This window comes from Manacus vitellinus, unplaced genomic scaffold (genome assembly GCF_001715985.3).
Source record: "Manacus vitellinus isolate BGI_N305 unplaced genomic scaffold, ASM171598v3 scaffold_14_pilon, whole genome shotgun sequence".
In the NCBI taxonomy this organism is placed as follows: Eukaryota; Metazoa; Chordata; class Aves; order Passeriformes; family Pipridae; genus Manacus; species Manacus vitellinus.
Genome location: NW_021939063.1, coordinates 9243087 through 9270811, shown reverse-complemented (window position 1 = coordinate 9270811; position 27725 = coordinate 9243087). Strand labels below are relative to the sequence as shown.

The window sequence follows — 27725 nt, the reverse complement described above, 5'->3', positions numbered from 1 at the left end:
CTGTAGAGTTGCTCTGCATGGCCAGGTACATGGAGACTGCTGTGTGGACAGAGATGCAACTTTTAAAAATGTGATTACATGAAATTTTAGTAAAACTTTGCTAGAGCACATGGAGCTTTGAACATGGCAGAGTTTATTTAGTTCTTTGTCTCTATAGAGACAGATTTCAAGGAACTGAAGTTCCCCAGTCCTGGAAGGAAATGATTGGAGCAATATCTATCTACTGCAGCAGCACTCAGCTTGCAGGTAAATGATACAGTGGCATACAAGTAATACTGATTTTCTCTAGCACAGGGGAATATAGGACAAATATGATTTTCTTTAGGTATGACATTATAGGTTTGAATGGGATTCACAGGGCAGGATTTTGAGTGAAAAACAGAGCCTGAAAATTCTGCACAGGTTCTCTCTGGGCAGTTTCTTGCACGGAGATTGCTGGCAATGACCTTCGCACCAGGCAGGGAGCATTAAAAGGCTACAGCAGCTCTGGCCAAGGAGATGTCTCCTACCCTCTCAAAATAGAACAAGTACTTCTTAAGGGCCTCCCTGGCCTGTGCTTGCTGACTCTGGTTTACAATATCAGGATTCTCTTTGTACCGACTGCATTCGTAGTACTCGCTGCCGTGAGTCTTCCAGTCTCCCAGACACATCCAGCAGAAGTCTGCAGAAAACAGCAAAAAAACCCACTGTGAGGCACAGAAAAAAACCCTCTGAGAAAGAAAAGCTTCAGGAGACACAGTCCATCTGTTTTTAGATATTTCTGCTAAGCCAGGAAACATACACATTTTGTATCATCTTACATAACAGAAATCAACAGTGAGCCAAAAATACCAGCCTGCCTTGAAGATTTTAATTGTACGGCCTCCCATGCAACTGTGGAAAGTAAATCCTGAAGTTCTGCATCCTGTACACCAAGACCACTGGGCAGAATCATACTTGCAACCTGCACAGGCTGTCACTCCAAGTTAAAGAAGAGGCAGGCTGCAGTCTTTTTTGTGAGTTGCCTCCTCCCCACCGTGGCCCACTGCCCCATGCAAACCTCTGTCTAAACAAAACAAACAGTCACATCCAAAAGTGAACTGACTCATGCAAAAGAAAGTCTGCCCTCAATTCTCTTCAGAAGGGAACTACCCAGGTAATGTCAGATGTCAGGGGTTTATAACAAAAAGTTAGAAGCTGCTGAATTGGGAAGAAAGTGAAGAAAAGAGAGCAACAGCAAAACCCACGTGACAATTTTCTGATTTCAGAGCGAGGCTGTGGGTGTTCTACTGGGAAGGAAAAAAGATGGAGATTAAGTTGCTACAATAAGAATCACTTCTGTGTTACTCATGGTAAAGAAATCAAAGTCTGCATTTCCAGAGTTCACCAGCTTTCACCAGCTAGCTCCCATGGTACCGTGGCACTTGCCTGCTCACCCTTGTCACAGAGCTCCATCAAAGCATGTCCAGTGCTGCTGAGAACCCCAGAGCAAAGGAAATGAGAGAGGACAGTAATCTTTAATCATCTTCCCAATAAGGTTCTGATAGTGTAACAGTTTCTAGTGGCACACTTAACTCAGAGGGCTGAATACAACTGTCTCGCTACAAGGCAACAGAAATTAATTCTGCCATGAAAAAGTAAGTACAGGCTGTCATTTTGTAGGACCACACAATGAGCCAAAGACACTCAGGCTGTTAACTGAACAGGAGTGGACTGAGAAGTCCAACAGTTACATATAAAAATTCACAGCTCCTGCAGTTTCATCTAGATTGAAGCTCATTATTTCCATCAGTAAGCAGAAGAACTTAAGCTCATCTGAGTAAATGGCTCAGTTCTGACAGTATTTTCAGCTGATGACAAAAACAATTCCATGGAAAGCATTTAATACTCTCTTCTGAGATGGATTCCACTGTTAATATTCTGGAGACTTCTCTATACAATGGACATGTCAGGGGCAGGAGCCAAACCAGCACTGAATCAGAACCCAGCTGAGATCACAGCCAGTGGGGAAAAAACTATCACACAGAAGTCTGTAACTAATGTCCTGTTCACCTTTTACTAGGGGGAAAATATTTCAGTGAATGTTCAAAATTTTTTTTCCTATCACAAAAAAAGAGAAGAGACCATCACCACTGACAAACACTGCAGAGAAAACTGCTTCCAAATCCAACTCACCATGCTTGCATTTGGAACATTGCTGAAAAAGAAGAGACAAGAAGCACTAGTTAGTGCAAAGTGGGGGGGAAAAATTCCGCTTAGAACAAGGGAGGTTTGACGTGTTCAGGGAATTGCTCACCATGTGATTGCAGCCTCCATTCTTTTCAATACAGATATTGCACTTGGGACACTGAGGAAACAGAAGCAATTGTTAGATCCAACTGTCTCTAGCAGCCTTCTGAAGAATGACAGCACTTGTGTGATTATTCCTCTCTGCCTTTTTTTTTTTAAATGTGCATACACATAAAGGAGAATATTAACATTTATACTTTGCCTCCCACCTATTCCTGATAGCTCCATTTAAAAGAAGATAGAAAGGCAAAGCCAGGGAAGTTACACTGCAGCACTGAACTATTTGCTCAAGAAAACAAATTTGCTGTTGTTACTCCTTGTAAGACTGGAGGTCTTGCTGAGTTACCACTTAACACTTGCTCAGGCACAAGGACATAATTAGTTCATGTATTACAGTAGATTCCACAGCTACTTGGACTGCAGGTAATCGACACTATATGCTGCCTTCAGCAGCCACTTACAGATGACAACTCAGCTTGGGGTAGAGACTCTGGCTGACCATAGAGAGCTGCACACATCCTTACTGCACAGATACCCTAGAGAGTCCAGCTACATTTTTTGGCCTGCACAGGTACAATGGAAGAAGTGAGTTTTGCTGCTTTTCATAAATTTTCACGTCAGGCAAAATGTATGCCAGAAGAATGCTTGATATAACAGAACCTTATTTCTACAAGTGAGGATAGCAGAAACTGCCATCACATGCTGACACCTTCTCCAGAGAAGGAAGGGAACTTGAAATCTAACACAATTGAATTAGCACTGTTAGACAGGTTAATCAGCACTGTCACAATTGTCACTGGCCATGGTAGCTCAAATTCCAGCTAAGAACTGTTTTGAAGTCAGGCCACAAAATCCCCAAAACATTAAAAGTTCAAATCTCGGACAGCTAATTTAGAGGATAAAGGTAGTATATCTATAAATTTTTAAGTCAATTCTATAGGTAGGCTAGAGCGCGTAATGTGTAAACTATTTTTTTGTCTTGGATCTAAATCTACTAGAAATACTCTGATGCCTAATTTACAGAGTTCAACTACCTCATTTTGCTGTGCTTGACAAATCATGACTTTATCTCCCTCACCTTCCAGTTCACAGTACTCCACAATTATTCAGGCTTAAACATCACTGATGACTTATTTGATACTGATTTCACATTTACTACACCCTCTCCTTCCATTTTAAACACATCTCCACTGATCATTTCAAAGTAGTCACAATTCTTTTGCCTGTGGGAGGACAGCACACCTGGTTGCCAAAGACATTCACACCAGGTCTGGAATAAGGATCACCAGGTCCTTACTGCAGAAGGGCAGCTGGGCTTCCTACACAAAGCATTCCCAAGGCACTCAGTTGTTATATCACAGGCATAGGAACATAATTAGTTCACATATGACAGTAGCTTCTGACAGAAGCTTCTTGACAGTCCCTAGGGAGCTGTGAGAATTTGCAGCCCGTGAAAAAGCAGAACACAATGCTATGTATGTATAGAATTGCATCCTGCTTCCCAGGCAGGGCTAGAGGACAAGAAATATCATGCAGGTGCTTGGCCTTACATCTTTAGTGTGAGCACTGATGTAGTTGGCTGTTTCAGAGTCATCTGCACACTTGGTGAGCCATTTCCGAATGGTAGCGCAGTCCGTGGGCGCGTGGTACATCTGCCGACACTTAAAGCTTAATGGGGGGGAGAAAAAAAAGAGAAAGGCACATCGATTTCCAAGGAAGTGACTCAAGGATTGAGGTTTTCCTGACCAAAATCTGGGAGGCCCAGTAAGGGATGCAAATGCTCTTGTGTATTACCAGAGTGCAAAGACCAAGGCTGAACATCTCTCCCACCTTCCTGTGCAGAAACCAGAGTCAAGAGGAAAGTGAACTGAGGCTTTCTCTGACACGTCATGTGTCTGAGGGCTGACATGTCCCTACCTAGAACCTATGTTTCCTCTAACATGACTGCAGAGGCCTGGGGCACACCAGTGACTTACAAGTAGCTTGACTCCAGTGGCAGATATCAGGTACTCGCATTAACATGACCTGACAGCCCCAGGTGAGTAAGGACCATTTGCATGGAGATACCAGTAAGCTGGTTCTCTAAACTGTTTGCTTTATGCTCCACAGACATTCTCAGCAGTGATTCTAGAGACCCAGGAGCAGAAGACACTTCAGCAGCTCTGCAAACTACCTTTTTTCTCTGGTCCTACATCCACTTCCATCAGACAAGGAACATTAGCATTCCTGTTCAGCAGAAATGTATTCTCACGTGAGTCTCAAAACATGTCTCCCAGACACTCTGGGAGTCAAACTCTTGTAATAAACTTAAAATCTTAATACCAGCAGGTAGTAGGGAGGACTCCATGTTCACTACAAGAATCTCTATCAGTCACTATGTCTGGAGGAAAATTTGTAACCAAGCCAAAATGTGAGAATGCTAGATTTGTAACCCCTTGATTATTCAAGCCCTGCATTCCCTGGTTGCCAGAAACCCAACTTCCAAGGAGTTTAGGGAGCGAGGGGACGTCTGACCACCTGCAGAAGTCAGACCCCAAGTGTCCAATTACTCAAGCTAACTCAAGTTACAAACAACTCTAGCAAAGCACTGAACATGCTTCTACGCACCAAAGCTGTTGGCAAGCAAAAGGAGCAGCTCTGAGGACAGCACACACTTCCCCCCATGATTTTTAACCTTCTCTGTTCCTTACCAGAAGACCTCATTGCAACGATTGCACTGCACTCGCCGGGCTTTTGGCTCTTGTACCTGTATGACCATAGGGCAATCTGCACCAGGACACAGCTGCAGCTGGTAATGGCTCTGTGGGCACACCAAGGGGGTAAGATCAGCAGTGGGTGCAGAAGAAATCTGTTCAACTTTAAACACTCCTATCCTCAAAACCATACAAGTCAGTTATTTCTTATTGAAAAAGACTGACAACTGTCACCAGGTCTTGGCTAACAGAACAGATCCTCCTTTTCCTAATGCTGAAGACATTTATTAGTTACTTACAGCTACTCTAGAATACATAATTCAAATGGAGGGTTACAGACCAAGTCAGCACAGCAATACAATCATTAAGACACCACTAACAGTCAACAGGAACAAACAATTTTACTCTATTTGAGCTCTTTTCCCATCCTCTCCTTATCTCACAGAGGTTATTTAGTTGCTCTTCTGTGGTGACCATTCCTTCCCAAAGGGTATCTTTATTGAGGAGAGGTGACACCACTCTTTCATACTGCATCGCTGCTTCTTGAGTGTTGCCAGTCACTAGAACACTCCTGCACATTTAGCTCTAACAACTGCTGCTTTAATTTCAAAATACCTCATATAAAATGTAATTGAGCAAGCCAATTCAGCTGGGCTACACTAAGATGAGGGACCTATTTTTCAGAACCTAAAAATATTTACGTAAGAACAAGGACTTGAAAAATCAGATCAAAGTTTTGAAATTCTCAGCTGCAACACTCCGAGAATTCTGAAGCACCAGCCAAGGAGTTACTGGGTGACCTTACAGAAGAATTTACTTTGGCAACTTGCTAGAGTATTTTGCCAGTGAGGCTGTCCTACAGGAGCTGCCACATCATGTCTATTGAGGACAATTTTGCTGCAGTTACTGCAGTTCTAATCAAAAATGCAAGACACTTGAAACAAAATTTCTGCAAGTCATTGGTGATTTGAGCCAGGGTATCCTAAAAATGAAAAAACCCACTACCTCCACATAGTCCCTGAAGAGGTAGCGCCTGTATTTGTCTTTCAGCTCTTCACTAGGCAGCAATGGGAACACAAAGTCTTCTGGTGTCCGAAGTAGGCAGTCCTGAGCCATGCAGGAGACCCCTAAGCAAAGAAAGCAACATCTTAGCACAGTGCAGCTTATTCCAAGGAGTGAACGCACAGAGAGCATTCAACAGTTTCCTAGGTGCCATCTGTTGTTGTGGCAAGAGGGACACAACTGTGAAACAAATCAGGGGCTGCTGAAAAGCTGACGCCCAACTGTCTGTAGCGAAAGATGACAGGGTGCATGTGTACCCAGAACCAGTAAGTGCTTCCATCAGTATTCACAAGGTCAGACACTTAAATCAGCAAATTGTAAGCTACTGCCATGCCAGCATGAAAGACAGGCTACAAAAAGCCCAAAGCAACTCTGGCAACTACTGGCTTCTACCCAAGACAAAGGGAACAGATGTTTGCATCTACAAGCACTCCAGGGGCATTGCAACAGTACATCATCACAGATGCAAACTCAAGGTGCAGCAGATTTGCAGCTTCTAACTTGTTACAGTCATGTTCTTGACTCATCAGAATGGTCAGCATGGTAAATATGGACCCAGCACCATGTCCACCTTGAACTCACCGACTCCAACACCATCCTTGACGAGCACTGTACAGTGCTGCTCCCAGCAGCTGCGACAGAACTGGTGCTGACAAGCCAGAGAGAGCAAGTTCTCCTTCCGGACAAACTGCATGCACACCGCGCAGTGGTGGGAGGAATGTACCATTGCCTGGGAGAGACACAAATCAGCATCACAGTGAAAGCATCCCAGCTCTCCCAGAGTGTTTTCACCTCATCCACAGATAACTGCATTCATCTTCGCTGTGACAACGTCTCGGGGAGCTCCAGGCCAGAACTGGTTCATAAGCAGCTGGTGTGCTGAGGTGCTGCACTGCCCCAAACAGTCAGTCCTTCTCAAAAACCTCTTTAAACTCATAACACAACAGGCTGACAGTACTGAACTGTTGCTGCTTCTCAACTAGTGCTATCCAGAACTCACCTTTACTCTTCTGGTTCTTACTCTCGTCTTCTTTGAAAAATGAAGAAATACATCCTTTTATTAGGCATTCCCTGGATTTACTGATATTCTTTGTTAGCTGGACCAGACTATCACTGTTCCACAGGCTTTGGAGAGAAGCTATAGCTGGAAGCAGGCTTAGCAATGTCCTTTTACTGGACAACAATTCTGGGTAACAGGAGAGGCAATTGAAAGTGTAGCATGTAAAGTGTTCATACAGAAAGGAAAGGGAATTCTCAGACTATCATTTTCTATCTCTTCTCTTCTGCCAATGCTACATTTGGCAAAGCAGGCATCATCCCTTCAGATGAAAAGGATTAAGAAGCTTTGTTTCAAATCAGGCATAACTCTGCTATTGCTTCACCAAACCACTGAGAAGCTGTCTGGTCTCCCCCTGGATAGTGCAGAGCTAATCCCCAGACAACAGATCCAGCCTTCAATACATCTCTGTTCACCCCTGGGACCTGCAGAACCAGGTCTAGCACAGCTTCATCAAAAACAAGGCTCTACGAAGCTGTTAGCAGGAGCTTATGTTCCAATTTCTCTTTTCACAGAGAAGCCATATAATCACTTTTTGTCTGCTGAAACCTTTGCCACTTGTTGAGAAGCTGGTGTGAGACTGCCATCGGTTTCCATGCCAAGCTCTGTATGCCAGAGACATGGAGGAGCAGCAGCACAATATGCAGCCACATGACTGACAGAGCTTGATTTATGGCATGGCCACGTGAAAAAGGAAATAATATGACTGTTCTAAGTGGCCTCACTTATGGACCAGAACAAGATTCACTGAGTCTGAAACTGCACTGATTGCCTGGATCAGCTGCTCACCCTGAACAGCACACGTGCTACCTCAAACCCTCACAAGCTGCCTCTCTGAGCTCACTAAAACTTCTCCCTGTGGAGTCAGTCCCTCTACAGACACTCACTATGAGCATCTGCCCCCAAAATATCATTATTCTGCACGGGAAGCCAAAGCACAGAGCAGCTTGCCCTAGCACACACAAATAGACTGTAGTGAATTGCCTAACAAACCAAGTTTGTGAAGACTCAAATCAACCTTTTAACCATATCTTTCTGCCCAAAATGAAATTACCATTGCAGTGGGGGGTACTTAAGTGAGAGCTGACAAAAGATTCAGACATATCTGAAAATATATGGACTAATTTGCAGGTATGTCAAATAACAAAGATTTTTTTTTTCTGGACTCTAGGCAGATAATTTATTTTGAGTCACTCCTGTCAGCTCTTTTAGTATTTTCACTGTCTGCTAGTTACAAGACAGCTCAGATGCCAGACCAGGCTTTTAAAATCTCCCCTCCTCCCCAGCCCAACGTGTGTTTCCCAGATGTAGTATTTTATCACTCAAAATCTGACACATAGCAATGTGTTCTTGGGGTAACTGTGCATTGCACCAAGACACCCACCGCGAATGAAATCTGTAACATGCGACAGGATGTTTCTATTTAAAGGGGGTGGGGGGAAATATCTGAAGACCTGTGTAGCCCTGGCTGCAAAACACAAGTTGTTGGTTACATATCAGTACTGACAGGCTCAGCAGCAACACCACTCACTGGGAGACTCAGCTTAACCATCCCTAAGCTGAGCACTGCAGGGTAAAAAAAAAAATTAAAAAAAAAAATAAATCTCTATTCCAGCCACAGACAAGCTCTGTTCACTCTGTGCAGCCAAAACTTCCCTTGAGTGTCTTTTACAGAGAACAGAATTGGAAGGGGCAGCCAAGCCCATTCACTGTGCTCCTTCCATTGTGTACCATAACTCAAGTCAAAAAATTATCCTAATTTTCTTGAAGAAAGTAATTCTTGAACACTACCTGCAAGTCAATAGCAAAGCAGTTATTTAAATATTAGAGATCTCTTGAAGGCATTCTCATTAAAAAGTACACTCAGCACTGAATTAGGGTATCAGACCTGAGTTTGCAAAGGGTTAACATGGGACAGACTATGCCATTAGTAATGCAATCCCCCACGAGGGGGGTCAGAAGTGTCTGCCAAGGGAACAGACTGAGATAGTTATCATACTTACATGTTTGGATGAGGTGGGCTGAACTCGTGCTTCTACTAGCAACTGGGCAGCATTAGACTTGTGCCTGAAAAGGCAATTGAAGAATGATCAAATCAGTTCCTGAATACACTCTGCATTATTAAATTGATCCTTCTTGCCTAAGTAATTGGCTCTGTGCAAATGGTAGGGTAGGTTTCAACAAGGAAATTGAAATGTGTCTTGTGTGAGGCTCTCTCATATAGGGAGCTGAGCTCTCATCAAAACTTTATGATAATTTCCTCAAAAACAGGAATAATACTTCTCCTGGTAATGGATTAACATTTTCCTTATCCTTCTTGATGATTATTTTTTCACAACATTTATTTTTGAAGCTAATATTTTCTATCCACACTCCTAGAGCAGTCCTAAGCACTGTCCACAATAACACACTCCAGTGAGGTTCCTGTCTGTCTCTTATTCCTTTGTAAAAATCAAGCTAGCCTGGTTAAGTCTCACTTTAACTACAGTTTATTACCTAGTTAAGTATTTCCTCAGTGACAAATTAGCACCCCTTAAGCGTATGAAGCTGTCTATCAGCAGCCTTAGAATTAAACACATTTTGCTGTTTGTGATTTCCCTCACAGAGGAATGTTTATATCAATGAACTCAGAAATAGCAGCATCACTACAGTGACCATGCTGTAAGTCCCCCCTGCTCATTAGCACTTCTTAGTTGTACTAACGAGCTTTCGTTTGATAATGTCACTGTACCAAGACAGAAGTCTGAGGACTAGATCAACCAGAGAACAACTTGCAAAGTCATAGCTTTGGAAATAAACTCTTCCCCAAATTTCCTCCTGTTTAAATCTCACTAGTTAATCTGCAGGATCACCTTGAGCTGCTCTGCGGGAATCTCACCCTCTTTGTCCTCCAGAAAAAAGCTTTCAGGCAACCAATGAGACAGTTACCAAAGATGCTGCAACAACATCCATACACGAGATGCATTTTCCATACGTTCTCTGGATGAAGTTGCTGGCTACAGGGCCAAAAATGGCATGGCAGAGTGAGTCAGGCTGATGTTCTCTCTATTTTCAGACAATGTTTAGTTCTGAGCCAGTATTTAGTGAAGGGGCTGCCAGCCAGCAGTGCCTCTGGATACACTTCCCGCATATGTTTGGGCAGAGTCTGAACCCTGCTTCTGAAATCAGTTGGAGGACTGTTACAGTGACACTGATCAAGCAAGGGGGCTGCAGTTCTCAGTTCTCTCACACCATCTTCTCCTGCTCTCCAAATACTAGTCAGCTTGGGAAAAAAACCATCACTTATGTCAGAAGGAGCAAAAACTTCAATGTGGATGTACTGCTAAAGACCACATCAGCATAGGTTCGGTGCTCCCTTATGACTTATGGCTTCTATGTTCAGAGCAGAACATATGTTATCTTTTTATTTGTTAAAACAAATAAAAATAGATGCAGTACTCTCAATCTGTTATCTCAAAATTTAAGATAAATGCATCTACAGGGTTCCAAGCATAACAGTAATTCCTCAAACTGAAAGACATTCACCACTACTCCCCTCTCCCTGTTTACAAATTTCTTGCAGGCAGTGCAGCCTCAACAAATCAGTGCTTTTCCTCTGCTCTCCGGAATGGACCACATGTCCTGCTTTCAGGTCCAAAGATACTTGTCAAAAACACACCTATGGAGCACCCTGAGCATTTCTGCAAAGCCAGGGAAAAAAGCACTGAGCACAAAAGAGATAAGACTATTTACACTTACCTTTCCAAAATCTCTGAGATTTGCCAGTGGAAACTAACTAATACTAGCTTTGCAACAGCATGTGATACCTAAGTGGAAAATAAAAGGAAACAAAAAAAAAAGTCAAGTTTGGCACATTTTGAAGCCACACCTCTGCTTAGGGCTATGATTTTCGTTTAAAACTACGTTGTACAAACTCAGTACAATATCCCAGTGATACTCAATTCACATTAAACTGCCAGGTACGATGCTCACAGCCAGTACATCTGCAATATAAAAGTTGGAATGAAGCGTGGATGTACCCCAACTAACTCACATACTTAGTTACAACAGTACAGAGAGGAAGGAATCGAGAATTCACTGGATTAGCTTAACTGCTCAAGGAAGTCCCACATTGAGTCCTCACTGTGGTCACCACTTGGGAGGCCCAGATCAGACTGGGATCAGGATCCTCATTATATGTGCAAAGTCAGAACCTCAGGGCAGACAGATACCACTTACTGAGCTGGAGAAGCAGCAACAGGCTGCAATCACAAGGATGCTGTGGCAGCAAAGGGTATGGGGAAAACACAAAACATTTTCCCAGCCCTTCACTGCAGAGAAGTCACATACTGGATTGGAATAGGAAGATAGAAAGCTACTGTGACAGGGACTGCTTCCATGTAGAGCTGCTTGCATTACGTGGACTCTTGGCAAGCACCAGCACAGTCCGCGCTAGCCCGAGCACCCTCCAGAATGCTGCAACATGACATTTAAAGTCATGCTACAAGGGCACAAGCAAACAAGTTCTCCTTCACTTCTATGTATTAGTTTATTTCAGAAGAAAAGGGACTTATCTGCTTGCACAAAAAGCCTTGTACCCAACAAGATCACAGACATCTGCTGAGCTGCTGGACCTTCAACCTGCCCCTTGACCCCTTCATGCCTTTATCAGGCCCTGGAGTCCAAACAAAGCAGGTGTCTTGCAAATACAGCTCTTCCAGGGGAATTCAGAAGGCTCATGATCCATGTCTCCTCATTCCTCTCCATGCTAGGAAGCACCTGGGCAAGTTCAGAGTCTGCACACTCTACATTCAAACACTCTCTGACATTAAAAGGGCTCTGCCTCCTGCACTCCAAGATGAACTATCACCAAAGCATTTTTACCATGCACATAGAAAATACAACTCCTTCGGTCCTAGGTACAGGAAGAGTTGTGCTTTTTTTCCCCCTAGAGAAGCTGTCAGTCCCAATCATCAGTTGAAATGCCATAAGCCTTCTTGAATCCTGCTACAAGTGATTCGCAGGATCGGATGTACTTGTAACACAGACACACAGCAACACCAACACAATCCTGGAAGGAAAAACAAGCAATGGTCACTCTTCCTACAAAACACTCAGGTTCTGCAAATCTAGGGGCAGCACAGTCATTACTCTTCCAAGTCCACCCTGCTGAAGAGGTGCAGCTTCACAACACAACTGACCTATTGCTGCCACATGATACTGCCCCAGTCCTGCACTGGCATTTGTCACCGCTGGACGTTTTCAGCATTGGTTCAGGGAGCTAAACCACTGCAGCCCCTACATACAATGCAGACAGGGTGTTTAACTGACTCTTATCCATCTCTACATTCTGATGTGCCCACTTTGCTGGCCACTAAGAAATCCCAGTAATAAAAGAGTATTTTCAATGTACGAATAATCCTTTTTCTAGAAGAACCACAGCATTAGCTCACGCTGTGCAAGATCTGCCATATTACCTTCCTCAACTTGACCAGTGATGTGATGTGACCCCCTGAAAACAAAGGCTGCCAGGCAGTGCTGCCCTCCCTCCCTCCCTCCCGACACAGAAGCCTGTGATGAGATGGAGCATGGCACACAGGGCTGCTGCTGCCAACACACACAGTCTGCACAGATCAAGTGCCACTGCCAGCCTGGTTGTTATCTTAAGCCCCCAGCCTGGCAGACCCAGACAGACACCTCTGACTTGTTTGTACAAGGAAAACATCTGCATTTGAGTCTGTAAAACAAACAAGCATCAGGAATGTGGTCTCTACAAGACTGGCTTCCTACAAATGCAAACCACATGGTAATGAATCATTCTCTAACAGAAGTGAAGCTATTTCTCAGTAGCAGTAAGGAAGAACTACCATCCTGACAAAAGAAAACAAACTGCCAGACTTAAATGGGAGGTTGATCTGTAACATATAAAAATTACTATTTTTCTGTTGGATTTTCAGAGCCTGAGGTATAGCATCTCCTGCGACATCACGATTCCATGAAGTTACTTGTTCCCTGAGGAGGAACCAAGTACATTCAAGAATGAAGAAGTAGAGAAAGAGAAATAAAAGTACCAGCACACACATTTCTGAAATCTAACAACCTATCCTAAAACAATCAAATACTTTTGAGCCAAGGTATGTGTCAGGCAAAATGTGGACTTAGTGCTCCAGAAAGATGCCAGATTAACAGATCTAGAAGAATAACAAAGTATCTGTGACCATTCCTATTTTGATCCAAGTGGAAGCACTGACTGGATCAGCTGTAGTGCTAATTTTACTACTTTCATCACAAAAGCGTGCAAGAATATAACATTTTCAATTCATAAAGTCTGGTTCATAACACGAGACCACTTTCATAAAAGATCTGAAGAAGAAAAATTTTTGATACTACCTGATTGCAGCACATGTGATCTTGAAAAACAGAAGTCCCAGAGTCAGACAGTTGTAGCAACATACCCACTGTCTCCTTGGCATGGAAGTACTAGTTCTTACATGTTAAAAATAGATAACATTCAAACTGTAAGAAAGGGAGATGGGAGAGGAGCAGACAACTAACGACACTGGGGCTGTGCCTGCTGAGTGGAGTCTCACCACATCCTACACCCTGCTCACAAGGCTGGGAATTCAGAAGAGAAACGTGAACATCTTCAGGAGCCAACACCACTGAGGAGATTCCAGAAAACAAGCATGAGAAGAAAAAACAAGTGTTTAACAAAAGCCTGCTTCTGTTGATTAGAAGTGCACCCCGAGCCTCTTCAATGACTGTACATTCACAATGACTGAATGATTGTACCAAGTCAGCCAGTTCTTCCACAATAACACCCTAGAATAGTTCAAGTATTTCTTTGTAATCAGGAGCCAAAACATGCTGAGTGCAGAAAAATACCACTACAACCAGAAGTTCGGTCCATATGTACATAATTCATTACCTTACAGTAAGAAGAAGGAATGTACCAAAGCTGATACTGTCCAGTAAAGCATTTCCTGGACAGCCAGAAGTTTCATACACTGAAAGACCTCAAACTTAAAAAAACATCTCAGAAAGAACTCCAAGTCATTCCCCTATCAGTCACCAGGTGCCACAAGAATCTCAGTTTATCCAGGAACAATAATGCTTGGCCTCAGACACAAGACAAATAAAAAAAAAAAATTATGCCTCTGATAAATTGTCTACTTTGTTTAAACCTTCCTACTCCCATTTCAGAATGCTAAGAACCAAAACAGGCAGTGACACAGCCCACTTGGTGTCTTGCTGGCAGCAGATTGTGTTAGTAAAATACTTCTACAGACCCCAATGCAGAAGGGAATGCATATTCTAGACGTTGCACTTCTATTTCAGTTTTTGCCAGCAATTGATCAGTTGTGCCAATGCTTCTACAGAGCCTGACTTCTCCAGAACTCCTCTATCTGGAATTAGACTTATTAAAGTGTAGAAGCTGAAAGCCATAGTCATGCTAAAAATTTTTTTCTTCTCCCCACTTTCATTTCCCCCCCACCAGCTTGAAACTTTGATATTAAAGATCAGCTCAGTCCCAATGTGAATCTGGAAAATTTCCAAGTGAAGACCAGGCTTCTTTCTTCATGATATGGTAGCAAAGCTGAATGGAGCGAATCTCATCCAATCTGCAATTTCCAGCTTTGTTTTAAAACAGGAACTTGATCACCTCAGAAGCCTCTTCCAAATTTCCACCAGCTTAACTCTAACTAACCAGTGATAGAGGGCTGTTGATTGCCAGAAATGGGCACCAAACACTAATGTTGATCAGTGCACTGGAAAAGGGGCACAGTGCCTATGCACACAGCAAGGGTGCCAAGAGGAGGCTGCTCTGCACAAGGAAAAGACTCTATAGGAGTTGTAAAAAAAGTCTGAAAATTTTACATAGTGCTGGACAAAATTAGATTCCGAAAGTAGAATAAAGTAGTGATGCCATCGCATCAAACACACATCTATCCATTTTCTAGAGTAGCACACGGGTTTTTTGCACAGGCTTTTTTTTGTCATTATTATTTCTATCTCTGTTTGTCTCCTGGGTTCTTTACCCTCCAAGATAAGCAAAACTCTCACACTTCTGAAGTGTGAAAAGAGTCTGGCACTCTTTAAGACAAGACAATATCAAAAGAATTTGTAAAGAATCTCTGCAGGTACTCTGCTGAGTTTAGAGGGCTCTAAAACAACTGTGTCTCAACTTGGTTCTCCAGATAAGCCAAGTTGTTTGAAGAGTCGAAGCTTCATCTCTCTACAGCAGGAAAATCTTTTCAACCATGCCACTTTGACAGTTGTTAATTCACACAGAAATGTTTCCTAAAAGCTAAAAAACCACTGTCTTTTGTACAGCTTACATTCTACAGAAATTGCTCATGTATATTTATGTCACATGCATATCTCAGGAGTTCATTTCACTTTTCTCAAAGGGATGGCCTATTTTTTGGAGGTGTGTTTCAATCCTCACTTTTGCAGAGATATAGTATCAGGAATTTAAAACAATGATCATCACGTGATTCTCAAAGAGATTCAATTCAGAATGAGTTGGAGATGATAGGATCTGGTTGGAGCTGACATCCCATGGCTTTGCACCAAGCTGACAATTCCTGTTAGATCAGGGTTGCACTGAAATGTCTGGCCAAGAGGAACACAAACCTGGCATAAAGAAATGTAGTTTCCATTTCTTGTATTTTGCCTAATCAAAGGTTTTTATACAAAAAGCTTTAAGCAAATAGGATTAATCTTGAGAAGCATTTGTTTTAATCCACAAATAGTTTTTGTGAGTTCTGCAAGGAAAGGATGAACTTCAAAAGTTATTAGTTTGTGCATTGCATCAAAACCTCTAAAAACACACTGAAATTCTTTACAACAGTAAAAACACACAGAGCAAAAGCCTCTGAAACTGTTTCTGTTGGTGAGAAACTACGGTAAAATAGAGACTGAACTGAGCTGGCGGTAAAGTAACACCTTAAAGAGAAACCATAATTTGTATTGAGTAATTTCGCTGAAGAAAAAAATCCTTTCAGACACGCTTTCCTTCAGGATACTGAGGTAAGGAAAGTGACCCACAAATGGAAAAAATTCTACTTTACACTCCTTTCTCTTGGGGAAAGTAGATCTGACCCCCTTCACATCCCATTGGAAAAACTACACGACTGCCCTGTTTTTACTGGAGGATTTCTCAGAAAATTGCAAAAATATAAGGAATTAATAAAAAAATAAAAGGGCAACCAAAAGTTTTTTTTGGACCACATTTTCTCCTTTGCTTTGATCTACCTCTCTTTTAAGCAGAATTCCAAAATGCAATCCTAGTAGAAAGCTCAGGAGGTTGCAGGGGCTTGAGATGTGATTCACATCACCTGCCACAAATACCCCAAGCGTTCAAAGTCTTATAGCAAAGTCTTCCATATCTGTTACAGGTTTCTGAGCATAGGAAGGTAGTTCTCAAAATTGAACTTAAATTTATTTCATTTATCAGGAAAAATTGACAAAGTTAGTACAAAATCACATCCCCGCATTCTTTCTTGGGTTCAGTCAAAATAAAAAAAAAAGTGAGAAAAAGCCATCCACCTTTAGGTCACACATAGGATTGATTACAATTTGTCTGACATTTCAGGCCCTCTCCTGATTACAGACTGCAGGCTGCACCAGGGAAAGAAGTGTGATTTAGAGTCTGTGGCTGCACTCTCAATACCATGGAAAGGTCTTGACAAACAGCACTACACGAGCTCTGCTTCATCACAGGGTTTTAATCTGTTCCCTGTCACTCACCTGCTGGCATGCAGAGACCTGGTATCAGTCTGCAAGATTAGATGCATATTAAGGAGGCAGAGTGCAGTTCGGCAATGACAAATACTGCTGGTGTTACAGCACGGTTGTGAAGCTGTCAGTGCATGACCTAGTTGGCCACATACTGAAGAAAGGGGATCTGGGGTTAAATTCTAGCTCCTTCTCCACACTTACACATTGTTTTAATCCATCTGCTCTCCTACACAGGACAGCAACAATTTCAGCTGCAGCTGCCAACAAACAGGATCAGTAGGACTCAGCTAGGAAATCTCAACATACGTATTTCTCAAGCTGTTAGGCTATTCTTCCTGGGAAAATTCAGAAACAAATATTAAAAGAAAAGAAACACTTAAGCAAACTGGTATGCCAGAAGGCATTATTACAAAACAGCTACGAGATTCCTTCTTTGAGAGATTTAGAGCGAAAGAAATGCAGCAAGAAAGCTGTAAGACAGCACACAGATATAAGATTGACACGAGACTCCCCAGCAGTCCTCACTGCAGTTATTTTTTCTAGTTTGACACAGTGTGAGAGCATCAGTGCCCAGCTCACACTGCCCTGTGCTCCCTGAGCGCTGCCAAACCCCACTGCACAGCCCCTGTCGAGGTGCTTTCCCAACAAAACACAGGAGAAGTGGACAATTCCTTCTGGCTGACAAAGGATGATGTGGAGCATGCACAGGGAGGAAGCGAAGGTCAGGTAATAACCCCAATCCACATAGTCATGACCAGTGGCTCAGAACACTGGGCAGCCAACCCAAACTGGGCAGCACTGGTGTGTGCTCACAGCCACAGTGGAGCAGGGCTTTGGTAACTCTGCAGTGAGTAATCCATGTTCAGTTCTAAATAACACAGTCCTTTACTTGACAACACCAACTTCTAAGGGCATTTTCCTGTTGTTATAGAAAGACAAAGAGGAGGAACATCTGCTTTGTAAAACACTGTTTCACAGTGCTCAACACAGCTCGTTTCTGCTGCACCATCCTTAATAGGCACAGCACAAATTTGGCAATGTGTTCAGCTGCTTCATGTTGCTCCTGTGATCATGTTGTCCAGCTGCAAGCCTGCAACATGAAGCAGTTACTGAAAGATTGTTTTGGCATTTTTATAATGACTTGTGTCTTGCCTCTACCTCCCACCAAGATCATACTCATCAACAGCTGCGAGCAGTTTTTTTTGCTCACTGCAGAGTCATACTGGCTGTAAGACACACTTAAGGTGTGAATCACAAAGAAATGTGTGGGCTATAATCACCCTCCACATTTGTAGCTCATTTTGCCAATCAAGTTGAGAATTTCAGCAGTCCTGGGCAGTAACAAAACTGATTTCTCTCCTCAAATGACTCCGTGAAGTTGTCAAAGGTTGCAAGGTCTAGACTCTCCAGCCAGCTCTTTCATCCTGTTCACAAGTCTACAGAAGTTACTTTTAAAAAACAAAAACACCTTTGTGAGCAAAAAAAACTTCACACTGTTGAGAGTTACAGACACATTCATGTCCTCCTGATTCTACTGAAATATTGGCACTGTGGATCTGATAAGCAACAACACAGCTTTCTCATAGCAGAACTTCCAGGATCCTTTTGTTTGGAAACAAAAACAGGTAAAGGACAAAGGTATGTCTCAAACATGAATGTTCCTAAGGGTTACAGCTTCAGGGTGGAAGTCCCACCTAATGTTGGCTTGGTATTAAAACACAGAACACAGTATAGATATAAACCTGCAAGTCCTGACTAATCCAGGGTTTAAGGGTACTTCAAAATTATCATTGCCAAACAGCACCACAGGGGTTCTGTGGAGAAGCCAAAATCGCCTATCAGGTTCTACCATTTATAATGCATGATCCTGAAATATTTACTGCTTACTAATACTTACCAATGTTGGTTCTTATGGACTTCAACTTTGAACATAAATTTCTGAAACCCTGTTCTTATGTACATGCATTTTAATACTTAAAGGGGCTTGAACCCCTCTCCTGTACCTGAGGTACTTTGGCACAGCCAGGCTTTAATACTGTCATTTAATGTCACGTAAAGTTTCATGAAGTCATTATGGCATCCAAAAGGATGACTATGCAGCACTGCAGGTTTGTTCAGATAAGCAGCACCCAACAGCACACTCTGGGTCAGGGTTTGCACAGTGATACAGCGAGGCACACATGCACATCTGTGTCCTCACATCTGGCTCTTTACAGACGGTTTGTGACCACACGGAACGTGCGTTAGGCGAGCGCTGGCTCCTTCGGGAAGAGCCGCTCACACAGGCTGCCAGTCCCCACACACATGACTCTGGATCTGTTGAAGATGGTATTTGAAAAGGAGCACTGCCAGCATTCACCAGGCAGCTCTACAAACTAACTGTTCTGTGTCAGCGCAATTTGAGTGTGTGGAGCAGTCTCTGAGGGCTGTGTTTTTACGAGCAAATACGAATTTGGTTGCACTAAGAGACGTAATGTCAGTACAGTGAGCAAGAGTATATGAAAGCTGGTTTATCTCTGTAAGAACAGTAGTGATAACATGGATTAATAGATTCAGAATTATGTCATGATATCAAATATTTTTTGCATCTACCAAGATTTATTATTCAAGGGACAGGGCTAAAAAATCCCACATCATAAGCTGTTGTTTCAACAAGCAAGGGAAGTAAGCTTTTTGCTGTCTGGTAAATATTAGCAGATTACTCACATCAGTGAAGTGAAAATTATAAGTTCTTCAGTCTTACAATTCCTTTGAGTTTAGTGGAAAGGCTACATCAGTATCAATTGTCTGTAAAACAACACAACTATCTTTCCTTGCTAGACGTGCAGAAATATCATAGCTTCCTCATGACTGACAATCAGCTTGACCTAAAATTAAGGTAACATTTTTTTCATAAATTCTAATTGCAATTTTTTATCTGGTGGTTTATACCACACGTTAAAAAAAAATTGTAAACACTAGAAAGATCCATCTCATCACTGAAACAGACAAACTACTGCCACTTATCTGAAGCATCACAGACACTGCAGACTGGTATGGGGACCCTCAGCAGAGCCAGGAAGTGTCATTCACAAACAAAAACAATATGACCTCATCACACATTTAATTGCTTGTCAGTGACAAGGTCAACTTTGTTTGTATCACTGCTGAGTATCGCACTGTTTGCATCTACTGATATGCCACTCCAGGACCCACAATCGCTCAATGACAAGAGTTATCTTAAAAATAAACTTATTACTATACAATTTTAATTCATTACTTTTGAAAGATACTGTATCTTCTACTTTGTTTTTTAAAACTGTAAATCCCTTTGCTGGTCTGTAGGTAATACAGGCCACTCTGCTTTCAAGAGCATTGTCCTTCACGAGTGTTGACCGTGGTCAAGTGACCTTTTGAGGAATTAAAAATTATCTACTTCAATTCACAGGCCCTTTGGTCAGAGAACCACAGTTTTGGGTACTAGTCTGAGATTTTCAGCTGGCATGTTTCAACACAGATAGCCTGTCCTAATTTTAGTCAGGGTATTAACTGAACCCTCCACAGACCTTTAGATTAACTGCACTAACCAAGGAGCAAAGATTTCAGCTTATTTTCCTTTAAAACCAATTAACTTGCAGTACTTATTAAGACCAAAACAAGGAGAAACTTTCAGAGTAACACTTACAAAGTCCCTCTAGCTTCTATATGGTGCTGGGATAACCACTACTGTAGTTGTAGGCCTGCCATGCAGCTCGTTTAGTCTACTGCTACCTTGCTTGCACTAATTTTCCTATTCAGAATTCCCCACCTGATAAAAAGCAAGTCAGAAGAATTCAGGGTAAGTTTCCTATGACAGTAAAAGATACAAGGATATCCATCTACCTATATGCAGGGTCTCATGCTTTTATCAGACTTCAGATTTTAACTGAATTTTGTCTCTTGTTGGGGTAGATACAGCACAAGCATTTTGTTGAAGAGTTTCTCTTTCAGTGTTCCATGCAAACTTTTAAACATTCACAGGGTGTTCACACCTGACCTGAAGTCAACCAGCCAATGCAAGGTTCGTTCAGTTCTCTGCCTTCAGCAGGAGTGAGAACAAGGTCAGCTGTGACTCACAGGGAATGAAAGCAGGTAGCCAACATTTCCAAGAAGGATCGCCCTTTACCTCAATGCTTTTAAATAACAGGAATTCAACAATCAGTCTGAAATAGCTGAACAAAACAGTCTGAAAACCAAACATTGAGGGTTAATGAGCAGAGTAAATAAAATACTATTTATTTAGACTGCTATTAGCCAAGAACAGCACAGATTGCAAGTATGAAGACTTAAAGCTCCGAAATCCTATTTCTGGTCTTTAAAGTGCGTAGTCAATATATCACAGAGCAAAACCACACTCGACACAATCCCCCTCCCTCCATTTTAGCCTTCAGAAAGTGAATCACCTAATGGCAACACAGTGGCAGAACATTCAAACATGGCTTTGAGCCATTTATTGCATTTATTTTTTCTTTGCTTTAGGGAATCGTATCAATCTGCCAATTTCTTGCGATAGCAAATCTCTCAGATATCATGTCCTCCACATTCAGTGCCTATTAAAAAAGTAAAGGAGGTGAAATCAACAAAATTAATTAGAGGCTCCAAAAAAAAAAAAATCATCACTATACAAGAAAACCCAAGACATTGTGAAAGATAGTCTAAAAAGAAAACATAGTTCTTGGAGCTCAAGCAAATTAAGAGAAAAAGGAAGTTAATAAAGTTCTTAGACAAGTCTGCCCCTTTTTACTTGTATCCATTAAGTTCATGGAAAATAATGATAACAAATAGATCAACATGCTCTATTCCATTTCCTTCTTCTCAGTACTTGCTAATTCAACACTAATTGTTTTTACTCAGAAAACTAACAAAATCACAAGTTTCCTTGGGGTAGAGGGGAAGAAAGAGACAGGGTTGCTGAAGTATTGTAAGAAAGTATGCCAGGAAACAAAAGGTAAGTGCTGCAGATACACAACAGATTTCCAAGAAAAGTGCAATTATTGCACAACTGTTGCTAGAGAACAGAGAGTTAATGTGGCACATCAACAGCTAAAGCCTTTGTGTGTGGTTTACAAGATTACAGCTTTTCAAGTTTCTACCCAAAATTTAAATTCATCTTCTCACGCACAAAGCAAAATGTGTAGCAGTTCATTTTAAAAGTAAATATGCAGGCATATTCTTGATATAAAAGGCATCTAAAATATTCTCTCCTGAGGTCGTATTTGGGGTGAGATTTGAGCTAGCAGGTTGGTATTATCTGGGCAGCTATATTTGCTCAATGAGACCTTCAGAACTCTTGGAAAGTTTATTTTAACTTTGGAGGCCTGATTTTAAAGACTAAAAGTATTGCTTTTGGTAATTTAATTCAAGAGAACAATATGGCAGGGGTCACCTCTTTGAAGGGTGCTCCATGTGAAGGCAAACAGTCAGGAGCAGAAAAGCTGTTCTAAATCTTTACTTAATCTCCAAGAACCAAGAGCAACTGGCAGCTGGATCAGAAGTGCTGACCAACTATTCTCATTTGTACTCTCCTGTTGCCTCCCTTTTCTGACAATCTGTAGGGAACTGCAGGCATTCAGAGCTCAAACCACACATTTTGAAGTAATTACAGACACAAGTTTAACAGCAAGAAAAAGTAAAACTTCATTTTCTGAGGTGCTACATTCTGTGAACAAGCACAACAGATCACAAAATGGACAAATTATGAGTGCCTTGTAGAGCCTATTGTTTATGGGTTCATAGTCCTCAGGTTTTATGGTTATACTGTTTCTCCAGGACACTGATATGAAAATAAAAATCATGAGATTCCTCTCATTTTTATATTATGTTTGATTCAGATAAAATTAACTGGAATCAAAACCTATCCAGTATGGGGTGGGTTTTTTACACGCTGCAGTCACCTGTCCTGCTTTCAGGAGTTGGTCCAGAATAAGCACCAGGAGACTTGTTAGAAAGTAGATGCAGCAGCAATTCCAACCCAGTGTCAACATCTAGAAGTTTTAAAACTCTGCTTTCCTCTGACCTGCTCTGGGACTGAAGTACACGGGGCAGAGAGGGAATCTCCTCTTATGGCTGTTGTGCAGTACAGTAACCAGTTACAAAAAGAAAAAGAAAATTTCACAAAAGTCTTATAACACCACGGAGCTGACTCAGAGGGTCGCTCTTCTGTGATGAACTAGTCACTACAAGAGGTGGCAAGTTCATTGTACTTGAATTGCTGTCACTGCAACAGTAGGGTTAATACCTGGCATGACAGCTGATCTGTCTTTGAAAGTCTACAATTATTCTCTCAGAAACAACCAAGAAAGGTGTTTTTGCTAGAATGACAAAGTTTTAGCATGTCTTCCTATTTGTCAGTTATCTCCTCAAACACAGGTGCACCATCTATGATTTGGTTTGTTTCTTTTCCTATATATCCTCTTTGCACTGTATTAATGCAGAGTTATAACTCAGGAATTTGGGTCATGAAGCTCAGCTCTGTAAAAAAAAAAAAAGAATCAATATTCATTAAGGAAGGTTTTTCAGGCCCCAAAACCAGTATGTAACAAATGGAAACCTTTGAGTCAGTTTTGAACAAGGGACCTTCAACAATGCTCCTCCAACCCCCCATAACAGTAATATTGCCACAGCTTTTATAACAAACTGTATTCTCAGCATTTGCCTGTTCAGTCGCAGACTTGTTTTACACCTGTGTTAATGCAGAAACCTTTCCTCACCTTTAACGTGGCAGCCAAGCTGGCCATGTGTTCATTCAGAGTGCTCTCCGACTCCTTGTAAGTCAAGCAGGTGAACTGATATTCCTCTGGATCAAAGGCATCTGCTCCCTGCTGCTCCACGTCGTTAGCTACCCCATCATAATAATCCTCAATATCCCCAGGATCCTCATCCTCTTCCTCCTCCTCGCAATTAGGGTCATAATCCTCTTCATTGCTGTCAGAGCCCTGGCTGTTCATGTCCACGGACATCTTAATGCCCTGCCAAACTGCAGACCAGGAAAGCGACCGCAGCTTCTTTTTTTTCCTCCAAACTTTATCGTTCTTTTGATTTCATCTGAGATCTGTTTCCTAAGGGAGGAAAAACAATTTTTTTCTGTGCCTAAGAAATTGTAAGAGAGGCCACATCAACATCATACATGTGATCAAACAGCCATGAATGGGCTGAGCCAGTGGCCCAGGTAAAGAAGATTCTGCTGTGCACGTCCCTGGTTTGGATCCATTGCAACTCTTTGCACCTTCAAAGCCAAGGCTGGTCTTACAGGCAAGGTCCAAAATCCTTGGAGATCGGGTTATTAAATTGAATCCTAGTCCCCAGTGCTGGCCCCGAGACTTCTGACACTTGCAAACTGACTGCATAACCTTCACTACAGATCTTTTCAGAGATACAACTGAATTTATGACAAAGTTTTTTATCAACAGCCTGAACTGCTGCAGAACAGCATCCTATGCATTTCATTAACAGGAGAAACACCAACCCCTCAACTATGACCACAGTAGCTAGAAAGGCAACCTGTGATGCCCTATGCAAGTCCATATTGCTTCAGAACCACAGCCATCAGGTGGGACTTTAGAAAATAAGAGAAGTAAAGAGATGTCTCACATACACACAGTGTATGTGTTTAACAGTCTGCAATACCATCTCAAAAGAAATGGTGGAATTATTTCACCCCTTTCAGTAGGTTCTACTGGATGCCATGTGACTTGGGCCTTACATCTGAAGGGGAAAATAAAATAAATTCTCTCATTTTATTACCTTCTCAATACACACTTATTACCTTCTGAACATAGAAATTTATGCTTAAGTGTTGACAGCTGCTATTCAAGAAGAATCAGAACAGCTAACTTTTTTTAATAGATTCTCCCTTGTATTGGAAAATTTACATATCTGATACTTATCTGAACTACAAATCTGCTTGTGTAACTAAACCATGTGAATTTGAGTTTGAAAAGGTTCAGCAGTAAAGCAAAAAATCAACCTTGAATTTTGGTCACCTCATATTTAGTCATAAATTTCCATTTAACCAAATTATTTAGTTTAGAGAGACTGTATTAAATACAGAATACTTAAAACAATGCTGCAACCAAATCTCACATATAAAAATATACATAAAATCAAAGCTCTATTTTCCACAGGCACCATGTATTTGGTTCCTTATACATGTTCCCATTTTGCATTATTATGTTCTTAGCTCTGCTACTCAGATATATTCCCACAGTACTGCAATTTGTAGCTGCTGGGGAAACCATAATAAAGCTTTGAGAATCCTGACTTTAGAGCACAGGAAATCTCAACCATATATTTTCATTATTTTTCCTCAACTAATTTGTTTTCTGTTTCCAGTAACCTGACCAGGCAGCAGAGAATAACCAGGAAGAGATGTACAATTAATTTGAGGGGCTGCAGTGATTTCAGCAGATACAAACCTCCAGTGAGAGAGGATGAAGGCTAGCAGCTAATTATATTATCCCCTGAATTCTGGTCTTCATTCCTTTCATTTGCCTCTTGATTCCTTAGCTATCCACAACACACAGAGCACACAAATAATTTATAGCACTGCTTTCCATAGCATTTCAGAGGAACAGACACACAGTCTCTCCATATTGGAAGGAGACAGATGTGAAATCTGATTTGGCAGACACAAGGTAAACCTATATTGTCCCTCTCTCTACCCCACTCAGAGTTAATGCATCAGTTCAGGGCTTAATCTGTATTGACACTGATCTCTTGCATAAAAGAAGTGATGGATCTTCACCTGCTAAAAGGAATAACTTATTTGAGACTCTAAAGCCACTGTGAACATGCCATCAACAGCCCAGTGTGCAACAGCTTTGTTCAGCCAACCTCAGAGTATCACAAAGCCTGACCAAATTTCACAGGTCAGGGAACTTCCCAAACTCACTCAGATCATCCCATACTCTGGAGAAAAAAAAAAAAAAACAACCACCAAAACACTGGGTCCATTTGCTATCCCAACACATGGCGAGTCACATCCGAGCAGTGAGATGTTTGTAGATATCCAGGCGGAATAAAAGGCCTGCCCAGTACCTCCCAGTTCCACACCAGTCACCGGGGAGAGCTTGGAGGAGAGACATCCCTCTGTGCCACCAGCACAGCTCTGTGAACAAACAGAGGAACGCTTTGCACAGGCAAATGGGAAATGGATCTATCAAGCAGAAAACAGCCTGCAGACTGGGTGACTTCTGTGCCTCCTGCCCTAGCACTCCAGGGAAGAGCTCACTTCCAGCTTAACTGAAAATCACATGGACACACGTGAAGGGAGAGGGAAGGCTCTGAGGACAAAGTAAAGGAGGATACTAGGAAAACCAGGAACAGAACTCACCTCACCTACACTCAGTCCAGTGCTCAGATCGCAAACTCTGAATACAAAGTAAACAGGACAAAGCTAATACTTGATAGCACAAACTTTTGAGACAATAAAGACGTTAAGCTCAAGTAAAAGGATCAAAAAACCAAAGAGTATTTAGATTAAATAATCACTATAATCCCCAAGATCAGACACTAAAATTTTAAACCATATTTAGATCGCTTTCCTACCCAGGGGAGGATGAGGCCCTTCATTACCAGCTTTGTCTGAGATACTTCTGTATCTTCACTAACACTGATACAATTTAGTCCCCTCTTGCAGAAGCTCCAGAACACACTCACCCCTACTCTCTGCTCTCCATCACCTCCAACAGAGATGCCCTCTCCCTGATTCCTGCTTTGCAACACAATTCTTAACAAGGTCTTTTGCAACAATAAGCCTTCAAATATGCCACCACCAGTGGCATTATGTCATCCCACCTCATACCTTGTCCCACTACATCTCTCTTTTCTGATTTCTTTCCATCTGTGCCTATCCCTGTAGGATTCCTCTAGAAAGTCCTTTGGAGGATGCTCATCCTCTTTTTCTGTTGACATCTCACAGCCATTTAAGATGGCTTTTTCTTCTTTCACCTCTTTATCTGAAACAAAGAAAGTGCAACTCAATTCTGCCTACTGAACTACTTATCCCTGTAACCTTTAAAAGGGCTGACACCCTCCCTTTTCCCTGAAATCGTCCACAAGCCCCAGTTCCATGCTGGCTAACAATGCTAATTGCATCTTCATCTTTGTCACCCAAACCCATAATCTGTGGATCACCCTCAGCTGTCTCCTTGCACACGCAGTGCACACCTCGCCGTTCCTTCTCCACTGAGTTTTTAGACAGGATTTTTTTCATCCCAAGATGGAGAACCCAGAACATCCCCCATCCTTTTCTAACAGATGACTCTGCAGGGACCTCCTTGCAGCCCTATCACACTCCCTCGTGAACATCCACACTCTCCTCCTGCTTTTCCAGTCTCGGTTCACACTATCACGACTGCCTTGTCCTTCCCAACTCATCTAATCCATTTCATTTCATCCCCGCCCTTTCTAACCTACTACAGCTTTTAACCAGTTGTTTCACGCACCTCTGTATCCCACGGCACTCCGGGCTCGGGCAGAGCGGTGCCCAGCCCATAGAAATTACCTCGGCTCCATTCTTTAGGAATGCGGGCGAGCCCAGACCCCGCGCTTGTCCCGCACCGCCAGAGCGCTGCAGACTCGTGGGAGAGCAGCGCAGGAAAACCTGGCGGGAGCAGCCGAGGGGGAACAGCCCCGCACAGCCCGCACAGCCCGCACAGCCCCCGCACAGTTCCGAGGAGCCAGAGAGCGCCGGGGCTGCGGCTTCCTCCCGGGCGGAGCGCGGAGCTCAGCGCTGGGCACGGAGCGGTGGCCGCGTGTCCCACCTCCGGGCTCGGCCTCGGCCCCGGCCCCGCCCCAGCGGGACCCCGGCCCGGCCCGGCCCCGCACTTACGGGCGGGCGGCGGAGCGGCCCCAGGCTCCTCCTGCGCGCCGGAACCGCCGGCCCGGTGCGTCACCTCCGCCAG

At 42.6% G+C, this 27725-nt stretch overlaps 1 protein-coding gene across 2 annotated transcripts in view; it reads right to left on the bottom strand.

Moving 5' to 3' along the window:
• Window positions 1-27344, bottom strand: part of ARIH2 (ariadne RBR E3 ubiquitin protein ligase 2) — a 31325-nt gene extending 3981 nt beyond the window's left edge. The window contains exons 1-11 of one of the 2 annotated variants that reach the window (XM_008931367.3): window positions 27267-27344; window positions 23532-23879; window positions 10819-10886; window positions 9084-9147; window positions 6606-6753; window positions 5967-6088; window positions 4959-5068; window positions 3819-3936; window positions 2276-2326; window positions 2155-2176; window positions 510-661 (exon numbers count right to left, since the gene is read on the bottom strand). In XM_008931367.3, the coding sequence (XP_008929615.1) occupies window positions 510-661; window positions 2155-2176; window positions 2276-2326; window positions 3819-3936; window positions 4959-5068; window positions 5967-6088; window positions 6606-6753; window positions 9084-9147; window positions 10819-10886; window positions 23532-23780 (1104 nt within the window). In that variant the 5' untranslated portion in view covers window positions 23781-23879; window positions 27267-27344. Of the gene's footprint in view, window positions 1-509; window positions 662-2154; window positions 2177-2275; window positions 2327-3818; window positions 3937-4958; window positions 5069-5966; window positions 6089-6605; window positions 6754-9083; window positions 9148-10818; window positions 10887-23531; window positions 23880-26623; window positions 26643-27266 lie in introns of those variants that run through there. The other variant, XM_018068421.2, reaches the window with a different exon arrangement.
• Between the last annotated feature and the right edge of the window lie 381 nt (window positions 27345-27725).